This window comes from Canis lupus, chromosome 21 (assembly GCF_048164855.1).
Source record: "Canis lupus baileyi chromosome 21, mCanLup2.hap1, whole genome shotgun sequence".
In the NCBI taxonomy this organism is placed as follows: Eukaryota; Metazoa; Chordata; class Mammalia; order Carnivora; family Canidae; genus Canis; species Canis lupus.
Window position 1 is genome coordinate 42,823,405 of NC_132858.1, and position 23,370 is coordinate 42,846,774.

Below are 23,370 nucleotides of genomic sequence, written 5' to 3' on the forward strand. Positions count from 1 at the left end.
CCCCCATTCTCTGTCTCCCCATCTAATTCTATCAGTATGCCTCCTGGGATCATTTCCCAAGTAAACTTCTGGCACCCAAATCCTTGTCTCAATTTGGAGGCTGTCGTTCTGGAGGAACATAGACTAAGACACCAAACCTTCCATTGCCAATCTGTTCACTACATCCCACTTTCTAAAGCTGCAATCTGCAATATCCCAGCCCCACAGCAGCCATGGGATAGTCAGTGCTTTGGGGCTGCCATTTGGGGAAGCCACCAAATTGTGCATGATGATGCTATAAGATTGTGTAGGTACCCATGTATACACATGCACATGGAGAAGAAGCCAAATAATGTGAGTCAACATGTCCCAAAATACATTCCAGGGAACAGTATCTTAGAAATTTTGCTTGAAAAATCACTTTAATGTCAAATTAGATTTTTTTAACATCAAGTTAAATTTGAGGCTGGGTTGCTTGAAGGATAGAGAGGTATGCTGTACATACCAAGATTCTGTTGTGCAAAGATCTCAGGGCAGTGAGGTCAAGCCACGCATAAGGCTCCACGCTCAGCATAGAGTCTGCTTGAGTTTCTCTCTCCTTCTCCCTCTGCCTCTCCCCTCCTCTCTCTCTCTCTTAAAAAAAAAAAAAGTATCTTTTGGGGTAAATATTTAGTTAACTCAAAGTTCAAACTTTTTATCAGAAGTTTCTCCTCCTTAAAGGATCTCACCATCTCACATCCCAAGATAGTTTAGGGGCAAACAGACAAGTGCACATATCCTCATGACCGAGAAAGGATGGAGAGCACACTGCCATGTTCTGCCTTCTGGAGGGTCCCTGATGCCCTTGGCTGAGATAGACCCAGGTGTCCAGCAGAATCAACGGAGAGATTATCAAAAATGCAGATTCCCAGGTCTTCTCTGGATGTTTTGATTCAGGGAGAATGGGAGTGAAACCAAGAACCTACATTTTTGTTTTTAAGATTTTATTTATTTATTCATGAGAGACAGAGAGAGAGGCAGAGACACAGGCAGAGGGAGAAGGAGGCCCCTGCAGGGAGCCCGATGCAGGACTCAATCCCAGAACTCCAGGATCACGCCCTGAGCCAAAGGCAGATGCTCAACCACTGAGCCACCCGGGCATCCCAAACCTACATTTTTAACAAGTTTCCCAGACGGTTCTAACAGCCAGAGCAAAGGCTGGCATTCAGGAAATGCTAGGGTAGCCCATCCTGTTGCCTACCAAGGTTTGAACTTCCTGCTACACTGGAAAATAGGAAAGACTCACAACCTATTGTCTCATGCTGAGATGTTCGTACCGCTGTCGTCATCTTTGTTCATCATGAGGCATATTGGGACAGAGGATATAAGGCTTCCAAGTGAATGTTGGCACTGGTGGTAAATATCCTGACACTGTGATTTAAATATGGCAATCATAGAATTTTTAAAGCAGAACTGAGGAAATAAAAGAAGAAAAAGATCCTCGTATTAATTCCAGTTATTTCAATTCCACTAAGAAAGAGTAAGTTCTGGGGCCCCTGGGTGGCTCAGTGGTTGAGCATCTGCCTTTAGCTCAGGTCATGATCCCGGGGTCCTGGGATGGAGTCCCGCATTGGGCTCCCCACAGGGAGCCTGCTTCTCCCTCTGCCTATGTCTCTGCCTCTCTCTGTGTTTCTCATGAATAAATAAAAATCTTTTTTAAAAAAAGAAGAAAGAAGAAAAGAAAGAAAAGAAAGAAAGAAAGTAAGTTAGTTCCGGGGCGCCTCAGTGGCTCAGTTAGTTAAATGTCCAGCTCTTGCTTTTGACCCAGGTCATGATCTCAGAGACCTAGGATAGAGCCTGGACTCTGCACTCAGCTGGAAGTCTGCATGGCAGTTTCTCTCTCCCTCTGCCCCTCCCCACTGCTCACATGCACACTTACACGCACACATGCATACACTCTCTCTCTCTAAAATATATAAATAAATCTTATATTTTAAAAAAAGAAGTTCTAAGAAATGCCACACAAACTCCCTGAGGGGAAAGAGGAACAGTTTTATGAACAAAGATTTTTAAAAATTATATATAATTTACTTAATAAAATCTACATCTAAAACTCTGAAAATTACATCTCACTTAAAACCTGCTAGAAAAAGAAATTAGATGTTATTTTTCTTTAATTGTGTACTTTAAAAACATTAGATAAAATGCTGTTTCTGAAGTATTTTTTATAATAAAGAAGTTTATGGCATCACTTTTTTAAGTATTTTTAAGTTGGATAAATTGTACTTTGATGAAGACATAGGATCGGTTTATACCACTTAAAGTTGATTATCAATAAAATCTTTCACTCAAAACATCTCTATATTTCAAATTCCCTAGAGTGAAATTTAACCTTTTAAAATCTGATCCAGAATATTATGACAGCCTGTCTTTTCAAGAACCTTTACCTGATGTAGCAGTCAGAGCATGCTTAGATTTGCTTTTGGCTATAGACAACTCCAAGATTTCAGTAGCTTGACCCACCAACAGTACATTTCCTGCCCATATACATGCTCAACGTGAGTGAACTGGGGAGCTCTGCTGATCCCAGCCTTTCTGGGGCCATGTGGACAAGGTTACATCTCAAGATGTACACATGTGCTTAAAGTTTTCCACAGCAGAGGGGAGGAAACACAACAGCTTGTGACACAATTCTGCTCATATTTCATTGATCAAAGCAAATCAATGATCATCTTAACTTCAAAGGGGGTAAGGGAATATTGTCTTACCTCCTGCCTTCTAGGAGAACTGGAGAAATTTGTCAACAGCCCTACTGGCTATCCCTTCTGCCTTGCTTCTTATCTCCTCTGGACATCGGCACCAGATAACCATCCACACAATCTATCCCTCTGTTTGGGACTCATATCCTCAATCCAACAAACTTATAGTATCAACTCAATAACAACAAAATATTTCATCCATTTAGAACCATCATATTAAAGCAAAATCTCCTTTTTGTTCTTAAAACCAACATCCCTAGTATTTCACATTTGGGTAGAGCCAGGATATATAGGTAAGTTCTTTAAAAAAAAAAAAAAGAGAGAGAAGTTAGGTAGCCTCACTGTGCCAGAGATGACTAGCTGTTCACCAAAGAGGGATGACCTTCCCCATCACTACCACTGGGTAGTCACTGGTGAGTTGCAAAAGAGACTATATTTCTCAGACCCTTGCAATAGGTATAGTTACATGACTCAGTTCTGGTCGATGAAACGTAGATGGAAGTGTCATTTCCCATTTTCAGGCCCAGCCCATAAAAATCTCCTGTGCCATATGCCACTGTCATCTTCTGGCTGGATGTTGATGCCTGCAGCAATCTAGAAAGCCACACGTTGAAGATGGTGGAGCCTCTGTCTGCCTGGTCTTCAAATGACTACATGACCTGGACCTTCCATCAATCCCCTACTCTGCTGATGATACATATAAACATTTTACTAAAAATAGTTTTATTTGGGCAGCCTGGGTGGCTCAGCGGTTTAGCGCCACCTTTGGCCCAGAGCCTGATCCTGGAGACCTGGGATCGAGTCCCACATTGGGCTCCCTGCATGGAGCCTGCTTCTCCCTCTGCCTGGGTCTCTGCCTCTCCCTCTATGTCTCAATGAATAAATAAACAAAATCTTAAAAATAAAAATAGTTTTATTTTTTAAGTTTCTGAAAATCAACCTGGATTATGATAGATAAACTTTAATACTGACGGGTTAGTATTAATAATTGACAACATACTCTTAAGTGTGATTTTAAAATGTCTTGATTGGCCTTGACAATGGCAAGATCAACGTATTTCCTTAGCTATTCACGAATCTCTCTCCAGTCTCTGATGCATATTCTCTGGATAACTGCAACGCCTGACTAGAAGAGAATTTGCTGGTAAATACAAGGAAGAACTGCTTTTTATAGAGTGTCTGGAGAAGACAACTGCGGGGAACTGCCAGTGTCTGGTTTCGTAAAAGCCTTTACTTATCACTGACCATTCCGCATGAAGAAGAGATACAATCACCCCATCATTGTCTAATGCCAATGGGTCACATTTTAAGTGTCTCATGACAGAACTAATTCATCCCATGTGAACCCAGACGTATGATGCTACTACTTAGATTTTATCATGCTCATCAAAGCTGAATCGACCCTACTATGTTGCTGTAAACAGAATGCTGTTGCTTTTCTCCCTGTGGACACACAGACAGAGGGTATTCCCCAGCTCCCCTTGATGGGGTTGGGTGGGTCACGTGACAGAGTTCTGACCAGTGAAGTCACAGTACAAGTGATGTGGGCCCTTAGACTCAATCTGGGCCTCAAAGCCCAAGGGGACAGCAGCTACTTGGAGCTGGTTACTGAATGAGCGCTTAGGACAGCACCTCCCTACCCAACCAGCTTGGCCCTAGGACAGAGAAGGCAATAAACCATTAAGATTTTGTTACGCGATTAGCCTAGTTAGCACATCCTAATGAATACATTAGGACTGTCGCCTTTGCCCCAGAGAACCACTTGCAAGGTTAAAACTAAAGGGAATATAAAGTAAACCTCAATAAAGCTGTTAATTTAAAAAAGAAAGTCCCTAGTGATGTGCTCCCACCCCACCCTGCTCAGTGTGGCTCTTCCCACTTAAAGGAATCCTACAGAAAGCTTCTCACCCTGGCGCCGTCAGGAATGCCAGGACTTGGCCACAGCCCCGGCCTCCTGGCCTCTTTCTAGGCCGCTTACAGGCCTCCTGCTGGAACACTCCTCGGGCTCACCCCCGCCTGCCCAGCCCCACCTGTTCTCCCCGCCGCCCCTCTCCAGGCCTCCCCTCTGGAGGCTCACGGGGGAAGGCAGCTCTGCACCCCTACAACCCTTCCGCGGGGCAGCTCGGAGGGCTCACCTAGGTTCCCCGCCTCATCTGCGGGTGATGCCCGCAGGCGGACAGTCTGCCCTGCTGTGTTGCAAGCTCCCCGCGGGGGTCCCCACCCGCCAGCACGGGTTGACGGTAACTAGCGGTACAGCCACGCCCAGAGGGGCCCCCGCAAGGGTCAGCCAACGAAGGGGGCCTCTTAACTGAGAGAGCAGGAGAGGGAGCTTACGCTTCAGACATTTCTTAAGTAAAAATAGCTGCAGGCAAACACTCTCTCATCGGTATCGATGGGGGACAGACGCGCAGGAAAGTGACCGCCGAGCGAGCGCGCAGCTGGATGAGCGCTCGAGGCGAAGCCCCTCGGAGAAGGAAGGCCCGAGGGGAAGGGGTGGGGCCGGCACCGGCCGGGCGGGACGCGGCTCCTCGCTCTGAACCCACGCACGGCGGGACTCGGACTCGGACTCGGACTCGGACTCGGGAGCGGCGGCGGGCTGGGGGCTCGGAGGGCGGGGCGGGGAAGGGGGCGGGGGCACCGGGCTCGGGGACTGGGGGGGATGGGGGGCGGGGGGGCGCCGGGCTCGGGGACGGGGGTGGAGGACGGAGGGGGGGGCACCGGGCTCAGGGACTGGGGGCAGGGGCGGGAGGAGGATGGGGGGGTGAGGGGGGCACCGGGCTCGGGGACGGGGGTGGGAAGAGGGGGAGGGGCACCGGGCTCAGGGACTGGGGGTGGGGGGGGGCCCCCCCGGGCTCCGGGACCGGAGAGGGGGGAGGATGGGGGGGCGGGGGAAGCGGGCTCGGGTCGGCGCTCCCGCCCCGCTAGCCCCCCAACCACCCCTCCCGCCCCCCCCCCCCCCCCCCCCCGCCCTCCTGCACTCTTCTCCTGAACCTGGGGCCGCCTTCCGACCGGCTGCGCCCCCCCAGGCTGCCCGCGGAGAACGCAGGGCTTTGGAAGGAGGGAGGCCCCCGAGGCCCGAGGCTGTCACCCTGGGAGCGGCTCCCTCGGCTCCCTCGGGCCTGTCCACCGAGTCTCCGCTATGCCCGGGGACAGGGAACCCACGAACCGGCCTGGGTTTGCAAGCGTCACTCCTGCTGCCAGCTTTGTCTCAGTCGGGACCTCGGACCGTGAGATAGAGACGGGCATGTGACGAGGTGGTAGGTGGGCGTGCAGGGAGTTGATAAGGATTCTAGAAAGTCTCCAGCGAATCCTGAAGGCAGAGGCCCAGGGCTGCGACTGGGCATCCACGGTGTGTTTACAGGGATGGGTGGTGCAGGCTGTTTGGGGTCTTCTATTTCAGTTCCTTTTATTCAGGGAACAACAAAAAGGATTAATAAATGGGATCCAGCAGAGGGGCTAAAAAGGGGATGTTTCTTTTTCTTTTTTTTAAGATTTTATTTATTCATGCATGAGAAACGGGGGTGGGGGGGGCAGAGACACAGGCAGAGGGAGAAGCAGGCTCCCTGTGGGGAGCCGGGTGCAGTATCCATCCCAGGACCCAGGGACCACGACCTGAGCCAAAGCCACTGGGCCACCTGGGGGGGCCCCAAGGGAATGTTTCTAAAGCATTATAGTTCCTTATGATGTTCAGCTGGGTTTCTTCCCACCTTCCACACTCTGCACGCTATTTTCCTCCCTGAATTTCTTGTTCTGAAGTTTCCAAAGGAGGCAAATTGCAGGGCTTTGGGTTACATAGTTAGAGGGCAGGGAGAGGATGCCTGGGTTTCAGTTTCCGTCAGGAGTATCACCCAATATTCCCCTTGCTTCCTGCAAATGCAAGAGAGCCCACTCATTTCCAAAACAGAGATATTCTATACAAGCTATCCATCCCGCAACTATTTATCAAGGCCCTGGCTTTGTATGTGCCAAGCACTGTGTGAGGCCCCGGGGGAATTCAGTGATGAGCAGAGCAGTCACTGTCCCCAAGAACTCACAGTCTCACCGAGGAGGCAGCCCAGTAAAACAGCTACCCTCGCCTGGAGAAGCACCGTGACAGCTGCCCCTTGCCAGCTTGGGACCTGGGGCAAGCCACTTAACGTTGTCTGTGCACCGTTTTCATGATCTGTGAGTGGGGTAAGAGTTGTGCCCCTCCTTGGCATGCTATGAGGATGAAATAAATTAATGTATTAAAGCACTCAAAAATAAATAAATACAAAAAAATAAAGCGCTCAGAACAACCTAAGTCCCATAGAACGTGCTATGGGAGGGTTTGGTTTTGGTGTTATTCTTGGGGTAGTTACCAATGTGAAGAAAAGCCTTCCTCACCCCATGCTCTCCAGAAACCAGAAAGCCCTGCCCAAGGGGGTTAGGCAAATGGAGTGTTGAAGAAGAGGAGTTGCTTGAATGGCTGAGGGGGTTAGGAAATGGGGGAAGGAGAGAGGAGAAAAGACTAAGGGGAGGAGATGGAGCAGCGTGAGCAGCATGCGAAGCACAGCAAGTGGGAGAGCAGAAAGAGTTGAACTCTAATGAGGGGGTGATTTAGAAAATAAGGCATCAAGTTAAGGGTAGAACAAAAGGGACAGATCACAAATGGTCTGGTACATCATGCTAAGGAATTGGGATTTCTAAAACTCAATTTACAGAAAAATCTTCCCTAGAGATTTGTGAAGTGCTTACTAAGCTGTATCAGCAAAAGTGCTCTCAATGGCCAATTTCTGCTAATAAGAAAGGAAAATACATGCCAACGCCCCACAGGCAACTCGACCGGGCTGTAGATCCTTGCGGTTGTGTTGTGTTGACGGTGATGATTTCCTGTAGCTTCTTCTCTCTAAACCTGGAGGGGCTCCCCTCTACCCATGTGGCATGATAATAGCCTACCTCCCTCATAGCATTCAAGGCTGTGACAAACTCTCCTGCTGCCCTCCCCAGTGTCCCTCTGTCCTTGCTCTCAGAGCTCTGACATTTTGTTGTGGTGTCCACATTTCTCTGCCATCCAGGCACTCAGCAGAGAAAATCCTGATTCGTTTAAACCACTCATGGAAATTCTATCCCCTTTCTCAGTGATTGGCTGAGGGGTAGGTGGGCACTTGCCACAATTCTGGCCAGAGACAAGAGGGAACCCAGGAAGCTTCTGGGAAAGTTCTCTCTCGGAAAAAGAAATGCAGAAGGGCACAGACCTCTTCTTCCTCTGTATGTCGTGTTGGTTGAGTGACACTTGGAATCATATGTCCTCCAGAACATCCAACATGATGTCTTGGATGGTTTTTAGTCAAATAAGTTTATGTTCCATTGAAACATGAAACTTGACTACAACTTCCTATGAGGGTGGGGGTTGTCCTTTTGGTAGATTAGGAAGGTGAGAGAGATGGATTGGCAAATATTAGGCCCAGAGAATAAGCAGAAATAAATCTAGGTCTCATGACTGCTAGTGTTTCTACAATACCAGGATGCTTCTCTTTCATCTTACCAGATATGGACCAAAAAGCTTCACAAAGATTCGTACATGTGCCCAGACATCAAAGCAAGGTATAAAAGTAAGGTCCATTGCTGGGTTAAAATGACTTTTTGCAGTTTTGTTCACATTGTATCTGCCATCTGAGGCTACACTAAAAAATGTGAAAAGATGGATTCTAGTGCTTTCTCAAGCCAAAGAGATACCCACATGTCTACATCAGATAGCTGCCCCGACCAGGAACAACCACCACCAACCACAGAGCTTGCCAAAGAGTGTGCCCCAAAAGGGTTTAGGGCCTTGGGAGGCAGGCATTGTCTTGTGCTTTGAGGAGCCTCTTGGCTTGACCTTAGTGACATAGTCACTTTGAGCTGCTATAACAAAATACTGTAGACGGGGTGGCTTATAAACAACCGACATGTATTTCTCGCTAGGTGTCCAAGATCAGGGTACCTGAGGGTCAGGTTCTAGTGAGGGCCCTCTTCCAGGTTGCCATATTCTCTTGTGCCTTCACATGGCAGAAAGAGGGCCAGAGAGCTGTGTGGGGTTCCTTTTACAAAGACACAGATCCTCAAAGTCCCCACCTAATACTGCTACATTAGAGGATAAGATTTCCATGTATGAATTGGAGGGTTGGACAGGAATATTCAGTCCATCGTACCCAGTGCACCATACAAATGTTGTTGCTATTCACATGTGCTGGGACATGAAATAAGTTTGGGAAGCACATGCCAGTCTTCCCGTGTCTTTCCCGAACCTCCGTACCTCCCACTGCTGTCTTTCATAATCCCTCCATTTCCGCAAACGGATCTGTTCACTGTCCCCCAGATACTCTAAGGCTTAGAAACCTTTCCCTATGACTCCTCCTCCTCCCTTAAATCCTAGGCCTCCCTCTGCATATTAAAATTTTTTTAAAATCCCACCCAAGGTGACCCCCTCTCTCAAAATGTTGTATTTTTATAACAAACATGATATAATGTACTTAAACAATCTGACCTATACATACTATCATACTGCATGTCTCAATCTATTTTATTGACCACTGATCGATCTTACTGTGTTATTGTCTCAGCTCTTCTTGCTTGTCATTCCTGCGATGCTTGGAAGTGACATACAGAAGGTCATGTATGTCGACTGTCTGTAAAACATGGTGCTAGATGCATGGAGATTCACAGGAGAATCACAGGGGAGAGAAAGATGAAAAGAGACACATACCAAAAAAGTAGGTTAATGATGAAGCCTAGGGGTTTTCTGAGGATGAAAGAGGCCCTAACTAGTAAATGATTCCTCTGCAAGGAGGAAGTATCCACCGAAAGGAAGGAGACATTGACCATGACTTCTGCCTTGGAACGCATATGACATATAGTCAAATTTTAGTGGCTATATTAGGATTTGGGGAAGGGCAGGGTATTTTTAATCTCAAACCACCAATAAAGCCTGAACTGTTTGCAAGTTTAGTCATAGAACAGACAATATTTGCATAATAGGACTTAGCTGAGCGGTTCTTTCAGTGGCAAGGAGACCCGAAAGCCAGCATCTAGCATTTTGGAATAACGTGGCAGGGGGGAGATACCAGGTTGGGATGTGGCCCCCTGAGTGTGAATGAGCCAGGGCTATGGAGAAATCTGTTCAATGGTCTGGGAACAGAGTGAACCAAGCTCGTGGTCCCTCTGTGGCCAGCTCACCTCCCCCCACTAGCCTCCCCTTCCACACTCTGGGTGAAGCACAGCTTGGCAAGCTCCTCCAGCACGGTTCCTTGGGCCCTCATTCAGAATCAACCAAGAGCGCCAACTCTGACACTTCTAAATCTGCCAGCCTCCTAAGGGACTCTTCCTACGAAGGAATATACCTTGGGAAGCTGATGAGGCCCTTCCAAGTATTTGGAAGGCAGTCTGAATCAAATGATTTACCTACTGCTGTCAACGACTATAGGTACTATTTGACTACTGATAGAAACTATTTGCAGTGGGGCACCTGGGTGCCTTAGTGGTTGAGCATCTGCCTTTGGCTCAGGGCATGATCCTGGAGTCCTGGGATCGAGTCCCACATCCAGCTCCCCCGAAAGGGAGCCTGCTTCTCCCTCTGCCTGTGTCTCTGCCTCTCTCTCTGTGTCTCTCATAAATAAATTAATAAAATCTTCCTTTAAAAAGGAAGAAAAGAAACTTTTTGCAGAAAGCTAAGACCCAGAGGATCTTTGTGAAATGAGATAGATCAGATCAACAACGATTTATCTTGATGTCAAAGTAACGCAGAGAATCTCTCAATTATATGTGTCCAAGAAAGCTGTGAGGCTAGCGCCATCCTACCTGTTGTTCCTGGGGCTCAGCTGGAGTCCATGAGAGCCCAGACTGGGGATGAACCCCCATATGGGAAACCCTGAGGATGAAGAAGAGAGGAACTGGCTCAGGATCTGAGTGGGCTTGGGGGTTCTAGAAGGAATTGAGGTCACCTGGAAAATACCGAACTGCTCTAAACGTTATTTAGGATGGCTTTTCAATGGATTCTCTACCCCCATGGGACTAAGGAGCCATCTCTCAGTGACTATCTCATGGTGTGACAGTGCTCAGAGCTACAATTTTCCCATGACACTGAGGAACCTTCTATTTTTTTCTGCAGCCGATCACTGCTCACAGTAAGTCTCACCCTACAGCACTCATGGGTGCACCCTCGTGCACGCACACACACACACACACACAACAGTGATATCTCAGACCCTGAACGCTCTGAAAATATAGAGAAATGTCTCAACAAGGTAAGGAAGCAAGCTCCCAGACCTCGTCTTTGAAAATGTTCAGCTTGGTAACTCAGGCCCCTGGATCACTAGGTTTCTCTCCTTCCATCCCTCAGTTACAGCATTTGAACAAGGGTGCATTTGAATTCCCACGAAGAAAGATTAATTAATTAATTAATTAATTAAATGAGTTTTGCAGAATTAATGGGTTTCATTTGCCTCTTGAAATCTTCCTACCAGGATGTTTCTCTAATATTGTGGTTGTTAGGCCTTTTCTTCTAAGAACTAGCCTAGAAAAAGTACGTCTCGTGTGTTTATGTCTTACGAATGTGTATTTTAATTTGTTTCAGTCTCTCCCCTTTTAAAAAAGTTCACTCAAAGAGCAGAATATATATATGGTAAACACTTCACTCTGGTGCTTCACTCTGTGCTATAACAGGAAATGCATTTCTGACACTTTTAAAATGAGCAATCACACGTATAATCAACTTGGTTAAAACTTCCTTCCTGGTAACTGCAACACTTCCTCTGCATCTGGATACGAAGGGAGACCCAGAAAAGCGGAAGAGTTTAGAGGCTACACTGGGTAGATTCGAATTTGTTTTGTTTTCAAAAATTAAACAAATGATCCTTCAGCATCATCACCTCCGCTGCTTTATCAGGTATTACTTCCTTCTATTTTTTTTTTTTTTTTTATCCCCTTTGTTGGGTCTGACTCGAAATAGTGACACTTCCGTCTCAGCTAGAATATTTTTATCTGGAATGGTTGTTGCTTCTTGAGATGATAACCACCACTGAATGTCTCCGTTTCATTGTCTAGTGCAGCCCATACGTGTGGATATCCACAAGGCCCCGGCAAAAGCTCTGCAGGTGCATCTGTCCTTTTTGTTTTTGTTTTTGTTTGGGAGGAAGAGGGAGGGCACAGGAGCTTATGCCAGCCCGGCTTCACCTTCTTCCAAATGCATGTTTAGTGCTTATTGGGCTTACCAGTGTTCCTGACGCCTTCTCTTAAGAGGAGAGAGCTGCTTAGGCACGGCCATGAAGGAAAGCAGTGAGTATTTAGCCGGTCCGTTTTCTTCTGCGTCTTGTAGCTTGGGAGATGGCTTGGGATCACTGAGGCAGAAGTTGTTGCTGTGTACTTGTACTTTGCCTAAACTTGGACCTATTTTAGTCCAACTTGGTGTCAATATAAATGCATCTTACAGTTCTCTTCTTTGGCAGTTATTCTACAGTGTAGCCACAGACCAAACAGTGAATTAACAGCTGCAGGGGAGAGTCCTTTGGGACAGTTGATTTCATGTCTTTACTAAATACAACTTCATAACATTTTAAGAGAGGGAATATTGACTTTAAAAGTAAGTTTAGGTCAAGATTCGAATGGAAGTTTGGATCTAATGAAACTTGTCTTTCTTATCTTTTAATCAAACTCTCCCTTTTGGTGTATATCAAATGGTCTGCTATTAAGGAAATAAGTAGTCATGAGTCTCGCTAACATTAGTCATTTCAGAGAGTAAATGATAGCCTCTGAAACGTTTATTTTTTTTAATATATTTTTTTTATTTTTATTTATTTATTTATTTATTTATGATAGTCACAGAGAGAGAGAGAGAGAGAGAGAGAGAGAGAGAGGCAAAGACATAGGCAGAGGGAGAAGCAGGCTCCATGCACCGGGAGCCCGATGGGGGATTTGATCCCGGGTCTCAAGGATCGCGCCCTGGGCCAAAGGCAGGCGCCAAACCACTGCGCCACCCAGGGATCCCTGAAACGTTTATTTTTATATCAAGGTTTGGTTCTTCTTTAGAATATATCTTACCATGTACTGAGACTAAATATTAAAGCGCCTCGTTTGTATTTCAATTTTAATATTTTTAGTATTTATTTGAAGGGTTTCCTATGGCATCCTGTCACATTTTAACTGAACTGCTCTATGAAGGGTAGGTACTTATTAAAGATTTGAGGAAAGAGTGAGCTGATGAGAATACAGTTATGAATTCTCATTATAGAGATGAAAAATATGAGGGCAAAAAAAAAGAAGTTAAATAATCGATTGGGTCCAAATAGCAGGTCTCTGGAGTCCAGAAATCCTTCCTTCCATCCTGTGGCTTCTCCACTACCGAAGGCAGAGCAGATAGAATGAATTGGTGCAAAGTCAAAAATATCTGAATGTTCATACTAGAAGAGTACAGCCCAGGGGGACTCCTCTAAGATACTGCCTTAATGTGGCAACGACAGCCGGAATGTGTACACATTTCACAATCCCAAAACGTAAATATCTGCCAATGTTCTTGCTTGCAGCTTCACCGACTGTGGCATTTTTTAAATATTATCAAATGAAATTACTACCTTTCCTAACCAGAAAGGAAAAAATGAAAAGAGGGGGCACCTGGGTGGCTCAGTGGTTGAGTGTCTGTCTTCGGCCCAGGTTGTGATCCCGGGGTCCTGGGATTGAGTCCTGCATCAGGCTCCCCACAAGGAGCCTGCTTCTCCCTCTGCCTGTGTCTCTGCCTCTCTCTCTGAGTCTCTCATGAATAAATAATAAAATCCTTAAAAAAAAAAAGAAAAGAAAAGACAGGAAGTTGGCTAGGGAGGAGAAACCTGATCCAGACAGTTTGAAAAATCGAGAATGTGAAGCGTGGTTGGGTGAGGTGTCTGGGTCCCAAGGAGAAGTGTAAGACTGAACAAAGATGAAACAAGTCGAAGGCCTGTTTTTCAAAGTGGGGTGGTTTCAACATCTCATGGTGCAACTTGTAGATTGGAACTCTGTCCTTTAACTGCATGATCTTGCTCATTTATTCATTCCAGTGTGCTGAAGAACGATGACCAACTTTAAGCCATTATAACCCGTTAGGGACTGTAGAGATGAGTGCTTCACATCTCTCTCTCTCTCTCTCTCTCTCTCTCTTTAATTAAGCCTTTAGAGATGCCTGGGTGGCTCAGCAGTTGAGCGCCTGCCTTCTGCCCAGGGCGTGATCCCAGGATCCGGGATCGAGTCCCACATCGGGCTCCTTGCGTGGAGCCTGCTTCTCCCTCTGCCTGTGTCTCTGCCTCTTTCTCTCTCTCTTTCTCTGTCTCTCATGAATAAATAAATATAATCTTTTTTTAAAAAAATCAAACCTTCAGATATAATGAAGGGATATGATGAATGACCCCCCATATACCTGTCGCCCATACCGAACAAGGATATTACTTTATTTGAGCCTCACCTCCACCCTCTGAGGTTTTCCTAACCCCGGCTGACCCCTGGAGGGGGGGCGGGGGGGGACAGGTGCTGAGATTACTTCAACAGCTCAAGGCACCCAGACACTGAGCAGCGGGATCAGCTCTCGTGGGCCCCCATTCCTGACCCCCCGGTTCCCCGCTCCCGACCCTCCAGTACCCCATACCCATCTCTCCGGGATCAGCCCTCATGGGCCCCCATTCCCGACCCCCCGGTACCCCGCTCCCGACCCCCCGGGATCAGTCCTAGTGGGCCCCGCTCCCCATCCCCGGGTACCCCGCTCCCGACCCCCCCCCGTACCCCGCTCCCACCCCGGGACCAGCCCTCGTGGGCCCCGCTCCCCACCCCACCCCCACCCCCACCCGCGTGCCCCCCTCCGGGCTCTCTCCCGCCCCGGGGCAGGCGCCAGCGCCGAGCCCCGCGTGACGCAGCCCTTGCTGTCGCCCGCAGGTGGCGCGGGCCATGGAGCCGCAGGGCCGTGAGCCGCGGGTGGTGCTGAGGGAGGACCACCGCCGCCGGCGCCGGAGGATGAAGGCGCGCGGCCCGGCGGCCGGCCTGCCGTCCATGGAGCTCATCCCCATCGAGTTCGTGCTGCCCACCAGCCAGCGCAGCAGCAAGGCCCCCGAGACGGCGCTGCTGCACGTGGCGGGCCACGGCAACGTGGAGCAGATGAAGGCGCAGGTGTGGCTGCGCGCGCTGGAGACGAGCGCGGCGGCCGACTTCTACCAGCGCCTCGGGCCCGACCACTTCGTGCTGCTCTACCAGAAGAAGGGCCAGTGGTACGAGATCTACGACCGGTACCAGGTGGTGCAGACGCTCGACTGCCTGCGCTACTGGCAGCTGCTGCACCGGAGCCCCGGCCAGATCCACGTGGTGCAGCGGCGCGCGCCCTCGGCCGCCACGCTCGCCTTCCAGCGGCAGCTCACGGCGCTCATCGGCTACGACGTCACCGACCTCAGCAACGTGCACGACAACGAGCTCGAGTTCACGCGCCGCCGCCTGGTCACGCCGCGCATGCTGGAGGTGGCCGGCCGCGACCCCGAGCTCTACGCCATGCACCCGTGGGTGACGTCCAAGCCCCTGCCCGACTACCTGCGGAAGAGGATCCCCAACAACTGCGTCTTCATCGTCATCCACCGCGGCACCACCAGCCAGACGGTCAAGGTGTCGGCCGACGACACCCCGGGCGCCATCCTCCGGAGCTTCTTCGCCAAGATGGCCAAGAAGAAGGCCCTGATGGGCATCCCCGAGGGCCAGAGCGAGCGGGACTTCGTGCTGCGCGTGTGCGGCCGCGACGAGTACCTGGTGGGGGACACGCCCCTCCAGAACTTCCAGTGGGTGAGGCAGTGCCTCAAGAACGGAGAGGAGATCCACCTGGTGCTCGACGCGCCTCCGGACCCGGCCCTGGACGAGGTGAGGAAGGAGGAGTGGCCGCTCGTGGATGACTGCACGGGGGTCACCGGCTACCACGAGCAGCTCACCATCCACGGCAAGGACCACGAGAGCGTGTTCACCGTGTCCCTGTGGGACTGCGACCGCAGGTTCAGGGTCAAAATCCGAGGCATCGACATCCCCGTGCTGCCCCGCAACGCCGACCTCACCGTCTTCGTGGAGGCCAACATCCAGCACGGGCAGCAGGTCCTCTGCCAGAGGAGAACCAGCCCCAAGCTCTTCACGGAGGAGGTGCTCTGGAACGTGTGGCTGGAGTTCAGCATCAAGATCAAGGACCTGCCGCGAGGGGCCCTCCTGAACCTGCAGGTCTACTGCAGCAAGGCCCCCACGCTGTCCGCCAAGGCCTCGGCCGACGCGCCCGGCGCCGGGTCCGAGGCCAGGGGCAAAGCCCAGCTCCTCTACTACGTGAACCTGCTGCTGATAGACCACCGCTTCCTGCTGCGCCGCGGGGAGTACGTGCTCCACATGTGGCAGATCTCCGGAAAGGGCGAGGACCAGGGCAGCTTCAACGCCGACAAGCTCACGTCGGCCACCAACCCCGACAAGGAGAACTCCATGTCCATCTCCATTCTTCTGGACAATTACTGTCACCCCATAGCCTTGCCCAAGCATCGGCCCACCCCTGACCCCGAAGGGGACCGGGTTCGAGCAGAAATGCCCAACCAGCTTCGCAAGCAGCTGGAGGCGATCATAGCCACGGATCCCCTTAACCCTCTCACGGCCGAGGACAAGGAATTGCTCTGGCATTTTCGATACGAAAGTCTCAAGCATCCAAAGGCCTATCCTAAGCTGTTTAGCTCCGTAAAATGGGGACAGCAAGAGATCGTGGCCAAAACATACCAGCTGTTGGCCAGACGGGAGGTCTGGGACCAAAGCGCTTTGGACGTGGGCTTAACCATGCAACTCCTGGACTGCAACTTTTCTGATGAGAACGTCAGAGCCATCGCAGTTCAGAAACTGGAGAGCTTGGAGGACGATGATGTCCTGCATTACCTGCTGCAGCTGGTCCAGGTAGGGGATGCTGGCGTGCTCCCCGGAGCACTCTCCTCAGAGGGTTTATTTGCATGTACACGGGCGCACCCCACTCAGTTGCCAAATGCCCTTTGTCCGCAGTGTCACAATCAGTCACAGACCTGATGAAGCGACGTCACAAAAGGTAGTAAACTGTCCCATTGACTTTTTTTTTTTTTTTTTTTACTCACTTGGAGGGGTTGCCAGTAAGCATTTTGAAGACCTAAGTAATTTTGCTTTTTAGGCAAACTGGCCCCACAGGAGAACCTTGTTCTCATTTACCGAGTGAGAGACAGATGCGATTTATTGTACCTCCCTTGTGCCCAGACTCCAAGGCTCCAAGTCATTTGCGTGTTTTTCCTGTATTCTCACACTGAACTCTCCCAACAACTATGAGGGAGGTCAAATTAACGTTTGCGTGTTATGTGCAAGGAAACAGAGCCCCGGAGAGTCTAAGTAACGTGCTCCAGGTCACATACTTTGAAAGCATCAGAGCAGAAACCAACCCCAGGAGGTCTGCCTCCAGGCCCTGCTCTTTTCACCGCCTCCAATATCCTGCATCACTCCAGGGTCAGGATAGTGTATCCTGGAGAGCAAAGGTCACCCTCTCTGATCACGCTTATCACAATCCGTAGGATAACACGTCGTGTCTGGGGTGGCGCCTCGAAAGCCCCTCTCTTTGGACAGGTCCGGTCCAGGATTTCCACTCTGGTTCTCACGCCTTTCTTTGCCTGTGGTCCAGAGGGGCCAAGTGATTTGCCTAAGGTTTACCTAGGAAGTTGAAGAAAAAAGGGGCACAGTTCTGCACACCACAGCAGTTCCCAGATCGTATTGTGCTGCTTACCAAGGAAGAGGAAGTAAAGGAATTGGAAGAGAAATGTTTATTTTAGAGCGCAGACATGTCCCTTCATTAATTCAACAACACGTACTGAGCGCTTCCCCCCCCAACCCCTTTCTAGATGCTAGATATAGAGCAGTGTTCACAACAGAGCCCGTCTCTGCCCCCCCCCCCGCCCCCCATAGCTTGTGGTGCCATGGAGAAGATTGACAGTGAGTGCATACACTTGCAAACAGATATTTAATAACAAATTGTGCACATGCTTTGGGAGAAACTGCAGAGTATTATGAAAACAATTGGCAGGGGTCCTGGGGATACTTCATTTAGCTGGAAGAAACCAGGGACGGTTCTGAGTAAGTGACATTTGATCTGACATCTTTAGGACTTAGGCTAAGTGTCAGACACTAAACTGTCAAATCATGATCTATCGTTAGAGGAAGGCCTCAGAGTTTTCTGATGAGCATTTTGGATATTCTCACCCTTAACTCTGAATCTTCACCTTCTCATCAGGCAGATACTTGAAACATTACACTCGACCTTCGTCTTCATCTATTCACTGTACCTCATATTTATTTTCTCTGCCCACCAGGATAGATACTGACATAACACAAAGGACAATTAATGAAATTTAATTCACCGATGAATTCTTTTTTTCATTCTCAGTCTCACAAGTGAATTCTGCAGAATTGGAAAGCAAATAGGGTTCTTCTTGGAAATGTTTTAAACGAAAGAGGTCAGTAAGTAATACTAACATTGCGTTTGTGGTCATAAATTTGAAAAAGAGCCGTCATTTGTAAAACTACTTGGGACGTTTTCAGCTATGGCTGAATGACTCATTCCTGATTAAAATGGTCTCCTGGCTGAGATCTGCACTGTGTTTATAGAAGTGAAACACGAATAAGGTCAAAAAGACTCACGTTCGATCTAGAAACTTACAACTGATTCTGAAGTTAGTACCGTGGCTTAATAACCACATTCTCAGAATTCAGACCTTCCTGGCGGCTGCAGGCACACAAGCATCTGAAGCACCTCTGACAGCATGAGGATAAATGACATAGTATCATATCAGTACTAATCATTTCCCAACTGGAAGACCAGAGTTAGAACTGGAAATTGTACCAAGAAGCTCATGGGCCGGAAAACATAAAGTGGAATGGGAATTTCTTTGGGTCTTTGGGAGGAGGGGGAAGATAGGCCATTTCTATTTATAAAAGGAATATGCTCTAAGTCCTTTCATTTTAAGCCTCTCTTTACGCACACACGTGACATCCACCCTATAACTTTGTATGCCTCTTACTTGCCAGTCTTGTGGCTGTTAGCAGACTTACTGCAAAGACAGAGCAATGTTACAACAGATACATGTACATTGTTACAATGTTACAACAGATATTCATACACCCACCATTCTTAGTTATTTTTTTACATTTTATCAGTGCCTTTTCTTCAGTCATGGAGCTGTCTGCCACCCAAGTCAGTATCCCTGAGATAGCCAAGTGATATGAAAACTACAAAACCCAAAGGAGCATCTAAAATCAGAGACTCTTCAGACAAAAAGCTCTGTATACACGGCAGCAGGGCAGGGGGTAGTAATCGCTCAGTGGGGATGGTCCAGGCCTGGGCGTAAGGGCCCCTGAGGCAGCTCAGTGACCTGCCAGCGAGATGCCCAACACGCATCCTGAGCAAAAGGGGAGCCATGGGATCTTTAGGATCTTCACATCTAACAAATATTTTTTTCCTTACGTGTACTCTTATCTCCACTGTCCATTTTCTTTCCAACAACCTCTTCAACATTCCGCTTTTGTAGATTTTGTTATGGCCACCCCCGTGTGTCCCCTGTGTCCTTCCAATAAATCAAGTAAGTCCTTAATGGGAGCTAAAGCCTTACCGCTTCACCTTTGAAGTTATCAAAAGCACATAACGGTGCGTCAAGAGTTCTGGCTTCTAATCCCAGTCCTTAAGCAAGCGGTTCACTCTGGCCCAAAGGGTCCTCGAAGACAAAGGGTGGACTTAAGTGGACTTAAGTGGCTGGTAAGATTCTCCTCACCCCAGCCAGAAAAAGACCCAATAAAACCCATTTCCCTTTTCCTGATTAACCAACACAAAATGCAACCCTACAAAGCGCCCACATGTTCTTCCTTTCAGGCTGTGAAATTTGAACCATACCATGACAGCGCCCTCGCCAGATTTCTGCTGAAGCGTGGCTTAAGAGTAAGTACTTACACTTTGGTGACAGTGTGACATTCTAGCAGTTAGCAAGAATTGACTGACAGAGCATTAGTCACCATGATTTCACCCTTCTTCTTCTCCTTCCCCCCAACCCGCCCCCCCAGAACAAAAGAATTGGTCATTTCTTGTTTTGGTTCTTGAGAAGCGAGATAGCCCAGTCCAGGCACTATCAGCAGAGGTTTGCCGTGCTTCTGGAAGCCTATCTAAGGGGCTGCGGCACTGCCATGCTGCACGACTTCACTCAACAAGTTCAAGTGATTGAGATGCTACAGAAGGTCACCATTGATATCAAATCGCTCTCTGCTGAAAAATACGATGTCAGTTCCCAAGGTACAGTGGCTGTATTTTCTTGGTTCGCTTCCCAAAGGCCTTGCTCTCCAGATGCCCTGTGATGACTCCTCTCCTTCAGGAAGGCGAGTCTTGCCTCCCTAAAGGGAGCCAGGAGCAGATTTCTTTCATCTTCTAACTTAGTGGAGTAGGCAAATTTCAAGCTCTCCTTTCTCAGGTTCATATTTTTTTGAATTATACATGTAAACACACCAATGATGAATTTATGATGAGAGACATTCAATTCTTCGAAAAATTTTAAAAGCATTATGCCAATGTAAGATGCATTGCTTTAAGAATAATTGCACGCAGAGAGTAGTGATTTGCAAATATTTACCTTCTTCCTCACTTTCAATGTATGTAATTTTATTGAGAAGCTAATTTAAAAAATCTGTGTATATTTACATATATATTTATATATGTCAGTGTACTTATACACATACATATATACACCTTCTCTCAGAAGTCATTTCTAAGATGATCTTCTTACCCCTAAGAAATCCTGCTCCTGCCCCTAGGAAAATTAATCACTCTTTCTCTGTATTCCCATAGGTTTGAGTTTTGATACTTTATTATGGTCATTAACACATCTTTCTGGTCTGGTAAACTACATGTGCCTTGAAACCAGGGGATATTTCTTATTCATTTCTGTATACCTACCTCCAGCACTGTGGCCCCTAATGGACATATATTAACATACTCAGACAGTATTTTAAACTTTTGAAAATATTCTGAATTTCCACTTTCTCCTAACTCTTTTCCAATACACCAATAATGCTTTCTGCTAAAAATTAAGAATGGTAATAATCATCTTACTTTTATTTGCCTTGTAAGTAAGAAAGGGAAACACTTGTACTGGCCTCTAATATGTTATCCAGGAAGTAATTTTCACCCTATATCTTCAGCCTTAGAATTTAGAATTCTAAAGAACTCTTGAATTAAATTTTAAGTTAAATTTTGAGGCCATCACGTTGTCTCCACGTAATCTAACTTCCTCTTTTGAAAAGCATTTACACAGAACACTCACTGGATGGCATTTTGTATGTTGTTTACATGTCCGTTCCCCAAACCACATGGCATTTCAGAGTTTCACATGTTGGGATGAAAATGACAGTATTCATGCCTTCGCATTACCCTCAAAATATCCTTTCCCTACCTGACTGGCTCAAAAGCTTCTATGCTCTGCCGTAGAACGCATCCACGGCCATATGCCCCACAGTAAGCCTGACTTATCTTGCCATCTCTTATGGTGGGTTCCTCAAAGACAGAACCCTGCACCCTGTGCTCCTGCTCCACACCAGGCCAGATGGGTAGAACGTGGTAAAGAGATGTGGCCTCAGGAAATGTTACAGGTAATATCGGCTATTTCTCAAACTCATGTAACTTTTGTGCGCTTTTGACAATTGCAGTTATTTCACAACTTAAGCAAAAGCTTGAGAACCTGCAGAATTTGAATCTCCCAGAAAGCTTTCGAGTGCCGTATGATCCTGGACTGAAGGCAGGAGCACTAGTGGTAGGTATCACCTTCACATCTCCAAGCGGTCTTTGTGTTTTGAAACTGCTGGTGCACATTAGTGCAAAGCTAATGTTTGTGTCGAGCCACAGAAGCTGGAAAGTCCCTGCAAGGGCTCCTGTCAAGGCCTTCCCTGACTGCCAGCTACTCAGAGCCTCAAAGCCAGGCAGTCTCCCATCCGCTTCGTGTTACATCAGCTTTCTTAAGGAATCCTTCACGCACAGTAAAGTTTGTCCATCTTACGTGTACAGTGCGATGTGATTTTGACCCACGTATATCACCAGCACCAAGTCAGGATATAGAACATTTCCACAGACGTGTTCCAGGAAAGGTTCTTTCACGTTCCTTTGCGGTTAATCCTTCGCTCCTTCCGTCCCCCAGCCTAGACAGCAGATCTGCTCCTGTCATGTCATTTTACTTTTTCTAGAATTTCATGTAGAATCACATAGTATGTGGTTGTGGCATCTGGATCCTTTTCCTTAGCCTATTGCTCTTGCGATCCACCCGTGTCACTGTGTGTCAGTGGTCTGCTCCTTTTTATGACGGCGCGGTATTCCCCCGTGGGGATATACGATTTGTTTTCCATTTACCTTTCAAGTAAATATTTTAACAGCCAGATAGCGGAGACATGGTACGTGCGTGTTTAATTTTATAAGATGCTGCCTAACTGTTTTTCCAAAGTGACCTTACCGTTTTATATTCCCACCAGCAATGTATGTGAATTCCAGTGGTCCTACCTCCTGGTCAACACTTACTGTCACCAATCTTTAACTCTAGCCATTCCAGTGGTGAAGCGGTATCTCACCGTGGCTTTTATTTGCATTTCTCCGATGATGTTGAGTATCTTCTCATGTGCTTATTTTCGTTATCTTCTTTTGAGAAGTTTCTGTTCTCATCTTTCATTCATTTTTAATGTGGGTTGCCTTCTTAGTTTTGAGCTACTTATATATTCTGGATACAAATCCTTTATCAGGTATACATTTTACAAATACTAGTCTGTGGCCTGCCTTTTCATTTTCTTGGTAGTGTATTTAAGAGCAGAGGGTTTGATTTTGGTTACGTCCAACTGACCACTTTTTTTATAGTTTGTTTTTTTGTGTCCTAAGCAACATTTGCTTAATCCAGTACATCTCAACCAGGTGTGACACCCCTCAACACATGCGCGCGCGCGCACACACACACACATATATTTGTTAATGTCTGGAGCTATTTTTTTATTGTCACAACTGGGAGAATGCTACTAGCATCTAGTGGGTAAAGACCAAGGATGCTGCTAAATATCCTACAATCCACAGGATAGCCCCCCAACAATAATAAATGATCTAGCTCAAAATGTCAACAGTGCCAAAGTTGAGAAATACTGCATAATGTGACAAATATTTTTCCTAGAAGTTTCACAGATTTCACTCTTACATGTAAGTCTTTGATCCATTTTGAGTTCATTTTTGTGTACGATGAGACGTAAAGATCAGGTGGTGGTGTTTTTTTTTTTTTTTAAGAATCAAATATCCAACTTTTCTGGCACCATCTGTTGAAAAGACTAACCTTTTCCTGTTGAAGTATCTTGGCATTTTTGTCAGATATCAACTCATATATATAAATGAGTCTATATCTAGATTCTCTAGTCTACTTTATTGATCCAAATACCTATCCTTGAGGTGCCTGGGTGGCTCAGTCTGTTAAGCTCCTGACCTGATTTCAGTTCAGGTCACGATCCCCGGCTCATGAGATGGAGACCTGCATCAGGCTCTGTGCTCAGCAGGGAGCCTGGGATTCTCTCTCTCCCTCTGTCCCTCCTTCCACAACTCTAAAATAAACAAGCAAACTTTTTAAATAAGTAAATAAAC

The 23,370-nt window shown here is 47.5% G+C and overlaps 1 protein-coding gene and 1 long non-coding RNA gene across 4 annotated transcripts in view; one reads left to right on the forward strand and one right to left on the reverse strand.

Moving 5' to 3' along the window:
- Nucleotides 1-6,367: 6,367 nt before the first annotated feature.
- Nucleotides 6,368-17,529, reverse strand: LOC140613085 (uncharacterized). Its single transcript, XR_012014205.1, has 4 exons — nucleotides 16,602-17,529; nucleotides 10,515-10,584; nucleotides 9,265-9,361; nucleotides 6,368-6,584 (listed from the first exon to the last, which is right to left on the reverse strand). It is a non-coding gene; the product is annotated as an uncharacterized lncRNA (long non-coding RNA).
- PIK3CG (phosphatidylinositol-4,5-bisphosphate 3-kinase catalytic subunit gamma) overlaps nucleotides 11,450-23,370 on the forward strand; it is a 34,865-nt gene continuing 22,944 nt past the window's right edge. Inside the window, exons 1-5 of one of the 3 annotated variants that reach the window (XM_072791546.1) lie at nucleotides 11,450-11,601; nucleotides 14,607-16,619; nucleotides 19,600-19,665; nucleotides 19,788-20,013; nucleotides 21,420-21,523. In XM_072791546.1, the coding sequence (XP_072647647.1) occupies nucleotides 14,619-16,619; nucleotides 19,600-19,665; nucleotides 19,788-20,013; nucleotides 21,420-21,523 (2,397 nt within the window). In that variant the 5' untranslated portion in view covers nucleotides 11,450-11,601; nucleotides 14,607-14,618. Of the gene's footprint in view, nucleotides 11,602-11,626; nucleotides 11,991-14,606; nucleotides 16,620-19,599; nucleotides 19,666-19,787; nucleotides 20,014-21,419; nucleotides 21,524-23,370 lie in introns of those variants that run through there. The other 2 variants (XM_072791545.1, XM_072791547.1) reach the window with 2 other exon arrangements.